General features: G+C 34.3%; 1 protein-coding gene across 1 annotated transcript; it reads left to right on the top strand.

The window, feature by feature from the left end:
- Nucleotides 1-56: 56 nt before the first annotated feature.
- On the top strand, nt 57-10,454 carry LOC100378547 (kelch-like protein 12). The gene is made up of 11 exons (XM_006824561.3): nt 57-139; nt 2,045-2,316; nt 3,177-3,330; nt 4,297-4,514; nt 5,299-5,448; nt 6,139-6,253; nt 6,454-6,560; nt 7,094-7,286; nt 7,574-7,831; nt 8,340-8,526; nt 8,904-10,454. The coding sequence occupies exons 2-11, from the start codon at nt 2,098-2,100 to the stop codon at nt 9,028-9,030; spliced, it is 1,728 nt and encodes a 575-aa protein (XP_006824624.2). The 5' UTR covers nt 57-139; nt 2,045-2,097; the 3' UTR covers nt 9,031-10,454.
- The last annotated feature ends 1,213 nt before the right edge of the window (nt 10,455-11,667 follow it).

Genomic DNA, 11,667 nt, shown 5'->3' with positions numbered 1-11,667 from the left:
TGATTCAATGTTTTCAATATAACAATTGGTTGAAATAGTTACGAATCTAGTCCGACCAAAATGGCCGACTAATAGTGGGATGCGATGTGATTGTGGATATTTGTCCAACTAGAGAGTGGGCTGTTAACTATTAGAATGGGTAGGTTATTGTGTTTACTATAAGGATTTTGTGCAAGCTGTGTTTATGCAAAAGTACACCAAACCTTGGATTAAGTGTATATTGTATGTTCGAAAATACATGGACACATGATAGGCCCTTGAACCGGGCCCTTAACTTAAATTTCAACAGGCAATATTGTTCTGTGACAAGTGTCAAACTGTAAAATACGATCTCCTCACGCATAATTATCGAACCTCAGTGCTACACTGTATATTAGCTGAGATCAGGAATTGAGGACGGTATATACACTGGCTGGAGTGGGTGCTGTCAAGAATATGTAGGTATGCCTTATATCACAGTTTCTCTATAGAGCGACTGAGCATTAATGCAACATAATTGCATTTTTTAAATTTCATGCATACGATTTACGTATGTTAAACTGGTTTCTAGGGCGTGGTCATGGTTGCTATGGACACGCCCACCTCACTGTTGAAAATATCTGTTGGGCAGTGCAACAATATCTATATGATAGTTTGCTTAGAATTATTTTCCAACTTATGCATAATTTATACATAGACTGTAATTTAGTTTTGGTGTCACCATGGCTTTGGTCCTGATAAATCTGTATTCATTCATTTATTGACACAACATTGTTTTTGGAAAGTGCAGCAGTAAGGACACTAAAAACTACAAGACAATAAAAACAATGAATAACAGTGAAAGATATAACGTGGACACAAATTACAGAGTTACTTACAAATTACAAGATTAACAGGAATTAAACATATGTAAATACATTACAATATATAGTACTTCTACTATGGGTTGCTGTTGTTTAATTTTAAGGCAATGTTCAAACATTTCTTTCATTGATTGATGTAAAAAAAAACATGTGATAAAATGGTATTTGTCTTCTATTTCATTCTTTGAGCAAAGATTGCAGATTCTTATTTTTTCTGTTGGTAATTTCGGCTTAGTATGCCTCTCTGTATTTGTATGAATTTGAGGTGGTGGTTACCAAGAGATTAAATAATGTAGATCAATATACATAATTTGTAAGACAACTGAGTTGGCTATTCACATTCCCAGAAGCATCGTCACCTGGTGCAAGATTTTGTAGAGGACCTAGAAAAACTAGCATGGTGAAACAAAATGTAAAACACTTTGGGTTATCCCTGTGTGGTCCCTGATAAAACAATTCAAATGTTCCAGTAAAGTTTGCAAGCATGTGCTACAAATGTATGTAGAACCAGAAAATTGGTTACTACCAACACAGACCTGATAGATACTTTATATGTGCTATGCCATAGTTCTTCTTTACATTAAAAAGAATCTTGAATCTGTGTGGTTCCAAACTTAATCCAGATTATTGATACCAACAAAATTTAGGCCATCAAATAAATCGAATTTATTAGTCAGTTATAATAGATATTTTTTTTTATGAACAGCACATATCCTGGCATCACATCACATGAATCCCATCACTTCTAGGGGAATGTAAATATCATTGTATTGCTACCATGGCTATTTGCAGTATTGCTACAAATAATATGAGGTTATTACGAGAATACCTCAAAGTATGCACAAAGACAGTACAGCTGGAGTATCAGCCGACGCGCAGGGGAGGTCGATGCACGGCATACTGTCTGAGTGCATACTTTGAGGTATTCTCGTAATAACCTTATTATTATACATCTTTTCTTTCCAAAGATATACCATAGGAATGCCGAAATTCAAAATGTTTAGAACAGAATCAGCGAACTTCTTTGTTCTTTAAACAGCCATGTTCATTATAAAAAGGACACTTTCATAATGAAAAAATTATAGGATACACTCAGCTGTGTATAAATGGTCAAATCAGATTCACTCGGAAATTCCACTTTCTGTTAATACATACATATAAGTACATAAAACGTGTTATAACCGACAAATTTTTTTTTTCAGGAAAGATCAATTTTTAATTGAAAAATCTACTTCAATTTGAGGTTTGATTTAGGATGGCTGCATCAAGTTGTAGTAAAGGAACATGCATGTCACCTCAGAAGAATATGTTCAGTAACAGCCATGCTAAGGACATACTCACAACAATGAACAACTTGCGAAAAAACGGCACACTGTGTGACGTTGTACTTTCAGTTGAAAAGACTGAATTCCCTGCTCATAGGATTGTATTGGCCGCTTGTAGCGATTATTTCTGTGCAATGTTTACTAATGAGGTGAGAATTGCAAGTTATTTTTTGTTCAAGAGATTACATTATATGAACAACTATCACATCACATCGGCATTTTTTGGACTTGCTCTTCATACCCTCTAAGTTGATATGACACGTCACTGTCACACACAGATTTGTTTGTGACTTAACAAAACAAGTATAAAAACAAAGGAAGTATTGTTCAACAACAGTTTTACTTTGTACCTTCAAAAACTCCTTGCATCCACATATATTCTTTGTTTTGAAGACCTCTTTCCCAAGTTTTCTACAACCTGACCAATTAAACTTCATTTTTGGAATTCCTTTGTGACTTAAGATTCGTACAAATTCACTCCTGCTAGAGGACATTCTGTCATTGTCTGTAATCTTATGTCTTTGATTGTGAACAAATTTGTTTTTTATTTGTTCCATAATTTAATCATTGATATTTTCTCACATCAGGCTTTCTGAAAATATATAGATTTCTATTGTTAGATGTATTGTAAATTATACAATGAATTTCATTTTTTTATGGAAATTTATAAAATATTTATAAAACATTAACCCTCTAAGATCGTCGTGCTTCATTTGCTATATAAGTCATTTGGTAACATTTATTACCCATGAGTCTTTGCTGGTTTTCTTCAATCATTGGCATAGCCAAGTAGTTTTCAACCACCAATTGTCAATTTAAAAAAATTCATATATAATTTACATAAAAATAAATTCACTGTATTTGTTTAAAAACAAACTTTATTGAATGTAACTACTAGTACCGGTACCTTAAATTGTTTTTACATGTCATCATTACCAGGGCTTCATTGGTAAAGATTTCAACTCAAACTAAGTTACTCCTAATTATATATCAATTGTTTCTTCACTAGATGAGTGAAAGTCAAAAACAGTCAATAGAAATACAAGGTCTTACTGCCAATACTATGGAGGTACTGCTAGATTTTGTTTACACTGAAACAGTCAATGTGACTGTTGAGAATGTTCAAGAGTTATTACCAGCTGCCTGTTTACTTCAATTGAAAGGTGAGTTACTGTGTTCATATCAAACAAATAATTCATTGCTTGTTTTATTTCAATCATATTTTACTGGACATATTTGTGAAAATATACGCTAAAAAATGCTTAGTGCAAGGTTTAATGGTTTATAATTTAACACATGCAATGTTATGCAATTAGAACTCAAGCTTGTTTTTGTCAAATCAAATCAAGTTGACAATTTTGTCAACTTGATTTGAAGGTGTGAACATTTTTGAAAGAAGTTAAATCTGAATTAAATGCCATTTTGAACCCTTTCTGAGAATCTAGACATTCATAATTAATGGTATGAATTGAGAGAACACTCGTCTTAAATTCACAATAGAAGCCATTGAAATATTCAACATTACACCTAATATTGAAATGATTCATCTCCTGTTTTGAATAGTGATTTATTGTCCTGAGTTTGTTTTTCTGCAGACATGAATTGTGCGAGTCATTGCAAATTTTGTAGCAGATAAATACCACTGAGTCCAACAACTTTCGCTGGGGCCGAGTGAGTCACAGCCACTTTTACTGGGGACCTAGGGAGTCAAAGCGACTTTCCCTGGAGTTCTAGGGAGCCATAGTGACTCTGAAGGAGCAACATCAACTTTAAAGCGGTAGGGTCCCAAGCGACGATAACAACACATGCTAAAAACACAAATGCTCATGAGTAGACACTTGTTTGTAAACAATGACCTGCTATGGCCATCTGACGCATGCGATGATGACGATTCCCCCGCTCTAACTAGGGTCCTAAGGACATAGTCACAGTAATTTTCGTTCTGGTCACAGTGACTTTCGCAAAATATTGTTCTCACAAACATTAAATCGTAGCGAAAATTCCTTTAACAAAATTAAACAGTTTACAGAATTTAGTATTTTACCATAGAAGTATGTTTTGCTATTCATGTTTTTAAATATTAGAGATAGGTACTCAACTTTTGGGTTTTGTTTGTGTGTTTTTTTTAGGCGTGAAGCGAGCATGCAGTGAATTTTTAGAAAACCAGCTAGACCCTACCAACTGCTTAGGAATCAAGAAATTTGCAGAGACGCATTCCTGTGCAGACTTGCTTCAAGCTGCTGAAAATTTCAGTTTTAAGTATTTCTCAGACGTGGTTCAGCAAGAGGAATTTATGGCAATTAGTAAAGAGGAAGTACAGGCACTGATAGAGAGTAATGACGTACAGGTTTGTGTTTATCTTCTACACTCAGAATGTAAACTATGTTTTTGTAATCAAATCTTAAAACTAAAATTGCATCAAAATGTGTTTCCATGTTGTGTCTGAAAATGGTTGTACCGGTAATGTATATTTCATTTTTCATCCGACACAGTGCAATTCATACTCACCATGAGTAGCAATGACAAACAACTTATACTGGTTCTGTATGCATGTAGGCACTTGTGCATGTTAAAAATTCATTTATTCACTATGTTAATTATGCCCATTATAAAAATTATCAATTTATCATGAAAAAGTAAGAGAAAAATTATCAGTTCTCCGATAGAAACATTTGATGGCTAAATTGCTGATGGCTAAATGCATTACTGGTGAGTTAAAACTCAGTGAATATGCAAAGTTAACAAACATCAGTCTTTCTGAAACCAGTAAATTTAAAACCTAGTAAATGTCCCTGACACATCTAATATGTTATAATTAAATTATGGAGCTCTCATTATAGCTCCATGATTAAACCAAAATTGAATTAATCAAACATCACAAGAACATTACTATAATATTTATATCAGGGGTTAGGCTGATGATCGATTGTTTCTGAATCTATTAATGCATCGTGTAACAAACTTAATACATCCCTTCCTGAAAGCATCTACATCGTCAGCAGGTGATGTAATAAAATGTGTCTTCTGTGACTATTTGTAACTAAACACAGAGTTCAGTGGTTGGCATTGTGTTAACAAATTGGCTCTCTGTACACATTGAAAAGTATAGTGATGTGAGATTCTGTTATCAGCTTGTTACAGAAGAGCCAGTCTTTGCTGCAGTATTAAGTTGGGTTAAACATGATGATGAGAAACGATCTCAATATTTGCCGGAACTACTTGGTTATGTAAGATTGCCATTGTTATCTCCAAAATATCTCACTGATGTTGTGGACATGGAGGTAAGTATTTATCAAACCTGTATAATTCATAGCTTCAAAATCAAAACTATACAGTACACGTATGGTATGGCAGGGTAAAAAACAACCTAAGTCAAGACCTAACTATGTTTACATAGCTTTGCTAAAAGTTTCTAAAAAATGTTGTTATTTGTTTCTCATGATCAGTGAATTCTACAAATTTGTTGCTACATGATCAGTAGGATCATTATCAATGTCAGCCTTGTTTCATTTATACCATAGATGCTCTGTTAGAATCACATGTGTACCTGACTATCATGATGTCATTATATGGCAGTTGTACTGTTGATACAATTACATGTACTTTTGATTAAATAAACACAAACTCCATTGATAAAGTTTATTTGATCATTGATTAATTTTCATGAATTGCTCAACTTATGGAAGAACATTTCAGTGACTTTACAACATTTGTCCTTCAATCATCAAATCACAAAAATATCTAGTAGTTATATTTAATGATGTTGTACTGTATTTTGAATGTTTCACCTTGTAACGTATAAAAGCAATCTCACTAGTAGAAACTAAAGCTAACAATCACTAACTGAATCGTTGACTAATGACAACTAAAGCTGTCATAAACTATGGATTGGTGAGCAAATTTTATTGACTCTCATTGTCGTGTTCACTTGTTCTAAACCTAGTTGTATATTTCTACTTGAATCTCTTCAGCCACTGATCAAAACCAGTCTGGAATGCAGAGATCTGGTTGATGAAGCTAAAAGGTTTCATCTGAGGCCTGAGTGCCGGGCTGAGATGAAAGGACCAAGAACAAAACATAGAACAGGTATATGCCACAAATCTGTGATAAGAAGTTGTGAATGAATGAGACTGCAATGTAGACATGTTAGAAATTTGTATTACCCTGATCTGTGTGTATTGTCTGCACACATTTAAATTTGTTTTTTGATTTAAAAAAATGTTTGAAGTTTAGGTCATAAAAGTATACACAGATGTAATGACAAATCTTGTTGTCTTTCATTATAGGGTCAGATGAAAGATTAGTTGTAGTTGGTGGTTTTGGAACACAGCAATCTCCTGTAGCAAACGTAGAAGAGTTCAATCCTAAAAAACAGATGTGGAGATTCTTACCAGTGAGTTCTATTTATTTGGAGATCAATGATACTTTCCTCTGTTGATAAACAATGATGAAATTAAACTAATAATCATTTCTATTCAAGTCTAGCTGTAATCAGCTCCCATCAATATCTAGTCAAGTTGTTTTTCTATCAGCTTTTAGGTCACTGCAAAGCACCAAATTAAATAGAAGTAACTATGAATATTACAGCAATGACTTTATGCCTTAATAACAAGAAATTAACTTGTGTATGTGTGGAGATTTCGTCCATAAAAAAACAAAATAGATGAACCAGAAATATCTGTACACAACCAGCAAACAAGGATTAACGACCTTGTCACCAGTCTTGTGGCCTTAAAGTTGGCAAACTTTCATTTGCTTCAAAGCATGTCAGGCACCAATGGGAAAACACAAATCAGTCTTTGCACATATAATGTACGGCAGTTTTCATGTATGTCCATGTTACCAAATTTACAGCAAGCAAGTTAGGCACATGCTTTTTGTCTCCAAATTTTGTAAATTATTTATTAAACTATATTCTGTCACCAGAACTTAACTAAAAAGAGGAGATATGTAGCAGTGGCATCCCTTGGTGATAAATTGTATATTATTGGTGGTTTTGACGGTATGTCTAGATTAAACACAGTAGAGTATTTAGATTATACCATGGAAGACTTAGGGTGGTCTGCTATAGCACCTATGAATGTTAGAAGAGGACTTGCTGGTGTGGCTGTACTTGGAGGTAAGTCATTCAGAATTTAAAAACTTGTTCTAGCTTTACAGTTATCACACAGTGTGTTGAATTTTGTACAGTGTATTTTACATGTGTTGTATATGTTGCATGGGACCCACAATAAATGTGACATGTGGTGCAACTACCCCGGTACTGTAAAAAAAAATAAAGTGCATTGATTTACTGTTGACTAGCCACCGGATCATCGATAATCACAGTCAATAATGAACGTGCATCATATTTTTTCAACACACCATCCTGTATAGTTAATGATAATAAGTTATTTCACAATGCAGAAATGATTTATGTGGCTGGTGGCTTTGATGGAATCATTCGACACCGTTCCCTGGAACGCTATGACCCCCACATAGACCAGTGGAATGTTCTAGCTGAAATGGAAACTGGCAGAGAAGGAGCAGGATTGGTGCCTGCAAATGGAATGCTTTATTGCATTGGAGGGTATGATGGTGTCAATATTCTGAAGTCAGTGGAGAAGTTTGATCCGAATACAAACCAGTGGGTGTCTGCTGGATCAATGAGTACTAGAAGATCAGGTAAGGTAGAACAGTATATTCTCTTGAGGTATACACTCGACTAATTGAACTTAAATTCCGTGAAAAAAACATGTATATATTAGTACCAGTGAGGTCACTGAGTAAGTTGCACACAAACATGGTAACACTGATGTACTACTGTCAACAAATGATCCAGTTTTAACACATCACCATCCACATACTATGCAATTCAATATCATTATATGTACATGATATGAGAGGTGGTACCATAGGCATGCTGTACTTTCATTCACTTGAATATTTGTCATTGACATTAGCCATTGAACCTGCTTGTTTCATGCTAGCACATAGTATGCTGCACACCACCATCGTTACCCTATTTCATATTCTGAATTCACTTCTGGGATGTCTCCCACCTTGTGACACTGTTCAATCAGATTTCACCTGTTTTATCACTCCATGAGTTTATTGGGGAAGCTTTTACATTACAAACTGTAGAATTGGGGATGCATTGACTATTCTTGTTTTTTTTCTTCATTGCCGATAGGTGCAGGTGTTGCGTTGTTAAATGATATGATTTATGTGGTCGGTGGATATGATGGATCATCTCATTTGTCATCTGTGGAATGTTATAATCCAAGGACAGATACATGGACACTTGTTACTAGTATGACAATACCAAGGTGTTATGTGGGTGCTACTGTCCTCAAGGGGAAACTATATGCTGTCGCTGGGTAAGACCCCGCCCCTCTGTGGCAATTTTATTGTATATCTACATGTATTAGTAGAACATGCATTTATATAAATGTAAGTGGCATATCTAAGGCCAGAAGAGGTCATATTTGAATGGTATAGCATGCAATTAATCGTTTATAAGCAACTCTATTGGAAATGTGCTTCTAACAGTCTAAGAGCAATTACGGTAGTACTCCCCTATACAGTAAAGAGTAGACATCATTGGAGCGTTGCTTATAATTATTTGTTCTGAGCTTGAACTATATTGTGGTGTTTTTGCTTTTAGTTTGTATGTACTTGTAACAATATTGTAATTTATTATATATGTTGTTTTATATGTAAATGCATATCTGTATTTTGTTTTTTTCCTGACTAGGTATGATGGCAACTCATTGTTGAACAGTGTAGAATGCTATGATCCCATGTTGGATGTGTGGGAAGTAATGCCACCCATGACAGTGCAGAGATGTGATGCTGGAGTCACTGTGATGAGGAAAAAATAACAATTTACAACCAACAATGATTGCATGAATGCATGAAATGAATTTACCTGTACATCGCCCTCTTTAGTCTACTTTTGTCAACATGTTGAACCACCACTAGAGGGCAGTTTGCATATAGTTGCTGCAATATATTTATATGACCCAATCATTGATGTGAAAAACAATTATTATAGTAAACCATGAATGGGTGCATATGGTAACCTGAAATTTGACTGATCAAATAAGAACATATGAATGTTTCCGTAATGATAGGAGCAATCTGTGCAGGACTAAAGTGCCAGACTCACACTGCCATCAAAATGATAACACAGTGCTGATAATTTAAAGTTCATCTAATCATGTTCTATGAGCCTAGTGTTCAAAAGCAAAATAATTTACCGATTTAATATGCCGATGCAGCTCGTTTTCTAATTTAAGTGTAATGCAGATATCCGTAATAGTTCTCATAGTAAATAATAATTCTATTACATGGGACGAGTGTGCATGTGTATTGTTTCGCAGTCTGATTTCTGTTAGAGGGAGTTCTAATCATTGACAAGCATTTTGTATTGTAAAGTTCAGGATGTGTCTATGTAACCTAGTAATCATTTTAAATAATGTATCGTGGCATAAAACAAATTATTGTGAATGTGGTAAGTATCAGCAATACATTCCTGTTTCAAAAAAATAGAAAATTTTGTATACCGATGATGTCCAAATTCATAATTGTGAAAAGAGGATTTATGAGTTATAGAACACAAAATAAATGATTGCTAAACAATTCACAATTATTAAGCAAAAATCTACAATAAATGCATACACTGCAAAATTAAGTCAAATCAATGGGAGAATGATACATGGAGACATGCAACAAGGAAGTGATTGAGTGAAAGTGTTCAAAAAACAAAAGTTTAGAATTATTTATTAACAGGGACTGTGAATGTCTTATTGCTGTCCTGGCTTGTTGCACCTTGTACGCAAATGATGAGAAACACTGGCCAAAGCAGTGTGGAACTCCCTTGTGATGTAATTATTTGAAGTGCGTTTTTTTTTCAATTTCAGTAATTTTTAAGTTACACCTCATCTAGCAGACTACTACATAAGGTGATAGTCAATTGGTTTAAACTAGTACATCATGTGGGATTTACATGAGAACATCAATCCAATATGTTTGATTGGTTAGTGCAATGTATGTCATCAAAGTCTTTGGCAAGAGATGAAAACAATTTTGTGATGTAACTGATTGGTTTCGTTGACGGAAAACAGCTATCTTTTCATTCACTTACATCATATTAGAGTTTTACCGCGCATGACTGAACTACGAGTTATTCAGTTTTTCTCATATATATGCATAATTCTCAACTAAGCTATATGTATATTTTTTGTTCATATTTTAATTTGTATATTTTAAAAGATCATGAAAATAAATTTGTCATTTTGTTTAATATTCAGTTGTCTTATCACATAATGTTCTATACACTTTCATTATCACTGAAGTTTTTTGTCAAATTAATTGCTATATTGACAATTAATGCTATCATCTCAGTGTGCTCACCTGGAATTTAAAAATCTTAAACTGATCTATAACTTTATGTGTTGAAGGCAAGACAACATACAGACATTTATGTCCAAATCAAGTTTAAAGTAAATTGTGGGTCAGGGTCTGAGTTGAGAGGACATCCATTTTTAAGGGCAGAATTTATAAAATGGCCGTGGCATATAGGAATAACAGACATTTGACAAATCAACTTGCACTACTGTGCAAGAACACAAATTGCCTGTTTGACACAATTGGACACTGACATTGATTTTTTGCATCAATCAAAATGGCTGCCAGTCGACCATCTAAGATTGGATTGTGACAACTTTGATCTACCGGGTATGTACACGAACACAATTGTATTATAAGTTTTGACATCAGACAGTATGAACTTGTGATAAAACAGAATTGTCAAAAAGACTGCATAGCAACCAAAAAGAGCTCGTCTTGTAACAAATTTGAGTAGCAGTAATAAGAAAGAAAAGTAATGGTACAGTACACAATCTGAGAAACTACTCTGCACATAAGATTCATTGTTTAAGTTTCTTTTAGGGTCAAATATGACTGCAAGTTCAAGACAATTGGGGAAATTAAGTATGCATATCAACTACATACAAAGTTTTAAAAAAAACTATCATTGTGACATGACCCAATCTGTGTCCAGTAGAAGAAATTTTGAGTACTGAAGATCTAGTAATTGTGCCAAGGGATTTGTATAGAGTTAGCTTACAAGTGATAAAGTCAATGTAAAATACATTGCACTATAGTCTAAGCTTCAATACAATGATATATAAAAGGGAACGGGCTCACATGAAAGATTGGCGGCAATGGCATATTTTATTTACTGTGTATGAAGCAACTCAATGCCTGCCACCATTGGTTAACCTACATTGGCCACTGTAACTGAACAGTGCACACAGCAATTTGTACAATTTTTGGCAAATTCTTTTGGTTATCTATGATTACAGATTAACAATATACATATACGATGACAGACAACAGAAATTTTGTCACTAATTTGGTCACTAACTATGACCCTCCCTTCACTTCACTATGTGCAAACAAAAAACTGGTAGGGTGCCCACATCATGGGGCTGGCAGGATAAGGGTTTATACAC

This window comes from Saccoglossus kowalevskii, chromosome 3 (genome assembly GCF_978046115.1).
Source record: "Saccoglossus kowalevskii chromosome 3, keSacKowa6.1, whole genome shotgun sequence".
Lineage (NCBI taxonomy): Eukaryota > Metazoa > Hemichordata > Enteropneusta > Harrimaniidae > Saccoglossus > Saccoglossus kowalevskii.
The sequence above is the reverse complement of the archived record's forward strand: the minus strand, read 5'-3'. Positions and strand labels throughout refer to the sequence as shown.

What these genes read in the sequence shown, in the direction of transcription:
- LOC100378547 (XM_006824561.3), top strand. Translation starts at nt 2,098, where the DNA reads ATGGCTGCATCAAGTTGTAGTAAAGGAACATGCATGTCACCTCAGAAG. An exon ending in AAGAACAAAACATAGAACAG is followed by an intron (nt 6,254 to 6,453) that starts GTATATGCCACA and finishes CTTTCATTATAG; the next exon opens with GGTCAGATGAAAGATTAGTT. An exon ending in AGATGTGGAGATTCTTACCA is followed by an intron (nt 6,561 to 7,093) that starts GTGAGTTCTATT and finishes TTCTGTCACCAG; the next exon opens with AACTTAACTAAAAAGAGGAG.